General features: G+C 37.2%; 1 protein-coding gene across 1 annotated transcript in view; it reads right to left on the bottom strand.

The window, feature by feature from the left end:
- LOC122078309 (translocon-associated protein subunit beta-like) overlaps nt 1–1,716 on the bottom strand; it is a 9,187-nt gene continuing 7,471 nt past the window's right edge. Inside the window, exons 2-6 of the mRNA XM_042644238.1 lie at nt 1,409–1,507; nt 1,206–1,314; nt 1,048–1,119; nt 926–931; nt 1–470 (exon numbers count right to left, since the gene is read on the bottom strand). Of these exons, the coding sequence (XP_042500172.1) occupies nt 351–470; nt 926–931; nt 1,048–1,119; nt 1,206–1,314; nt 1,409–1,507 (406 nt within the window). The 3' untranslated portion in view covers nt 1–350. The remainder of the gene's footprint in view (nt 471–925; nt 932–1,047; nt 1,120–1,205; nt 1,315–1,408; nt 1,508–1,716) is intronic.

Raw genomic sequence — 1,716 nt, 5'->3', positions numbered from 1 at the left:
TTTATAATAATAAGGATATTACTCTTAATAAATAATTCAAAAATCAGAAATTCCCAACAATTTTCTACAGTACATGCATCTCATGAAATCTAGTCCTTAACTTGATGCTGGAAATTGATCAAAAATGATACAGAACATGGTGACTCAACTCAGGTTCAAATCATCTTTCATGGCCGTTGGCCAAGCTACAAAAAAAAAAAAAAAACCTGTCAGTTTTTAAGTACTACAAGTTTTAAAAGTATGTCCTACTCATTAGATGAGCTTGACTGGAGTTGCGTCGGAGAAGCTTATGCCCCCAACAATTTCAAATTGCAGACAACTCCTTGAAGCTGGTTTCCCATCTATAATGCTCAACGCCTCTTCTTGCTACCCTTTAGAGCACTAGATTTTGAAGGGGTGGCAACCAGGTACACAAACAAGACCACAATGGAGATCACCGATACTAATGACCCATATTTTGTCAACAACATCTGCAATTGAGAAAGTGACAATAAGACAGTGGTACTTGTTTAATTCAAAAGATGCTAATAATTGTTACATAATGAAAAAAAAAAAAATCATTCCTGCTGTACACGTCAATACATTATGGTCACTGGTTAGACTACAGGGGCAAAATTAACCAGAGCATATGATTCTCACCATATACTTGTCTATCTGAATTGCTCAAAAGAGTTTTTTTTTTTTCATCAAAAAAGAAAGAAACATGTACAAACAAAGACGGCTAAAATCCTGGTTTGGAAGATCCATTGACACGTTCAAAGGTGGCCCCCAAGTCCCCATCAGCCTAAAATGCATGACAATGCACAGCAATTTTTATGTCAAACACATTCTGCCTCAACATTTCCTCTTCACCGGTGAAAATAATCCTTCACTTAATCTTTCAGCTCAAAACTATTAACATTGAAGCATTTAAAGCCAAACTCACCTTTGCCTGAGAAAGTAGGCCACCACCAAAAGTGATTACATGCAAGAAAACGCAAATACCCCATCAATAAAAGGAATACATCCAGAAATTGATCCGACAGATTTTTACTTTAGAAACCTTACCCATTCAAACTTCTTTTCTGGTGGTCTGTCAGCAAGGATATCTAGAGGCGGCATTGGGGTCGAATAAGCCTCCTGCAATTAATGTATGACAGTCATCAGACAATTTGAAACTTTTCTCATTAAACATAAGCTTGATAGATCTTATGGCAATGTCAAACCTGTAGTGCTGCCTTAGTTGGGATTCGGAATTTGATGACTGCAGGTGCACCATAGAACATGGTTTTCACTTTAGATTCCAGAACGAAAGAATGGGAAACAAGAGATCCACTGAAAAAAAAAAATTATTGGTTTTTATTCGGGGAAAAAAAAGCAGGAAAATAGGTTGGAGCAGATGAGGAAACCAAAGGTTCATAGAACTCACGCATCAATCCTTTCCCATGATTTGGAAGTGTTACCACCGGCCAGGTCAAAGACATCTTGAGTCCAACTATCATCAGATAGACTCACATCATACGCTGTCCTGTGAGAGTCAGAAAGGAAAAACATCTGATAAAGGAAAAAAACAAAAAAAGGTGATGAATTTGTAGCTAGAAATCCCCAGCAAAGATCCAGCAAATAAACATGTGATTCCACTGATTCCCATTTGAGAGGCAAATTTGACACACTAAGGTTTCCATGATTCTCTATCTCCTTAGGTTCATTCACATGCATTATCCTTATCAATGAATT

This window comes from Macadamia integrifolia, chromosome 5 (genome assembly GCF_013358625.1).
Source record: "Macadamia integrifolia cultivar HAES 741 chromosome 5, SCU_Mint_v3, whole genome shotgun sequence".
Classification (NCBI taxonomy): domain Eukaryota; kingdom Viridiplantae; phylum Streptophyta; class Magnoliopsida; order Proteales; family Proteaceae; genus Macadamia; species Macadamia integrifolia.
Note: the sequence above shows the minus strand (reverse complement) of the source record. Positions and strands in the feature narration are given on the sequence as shown.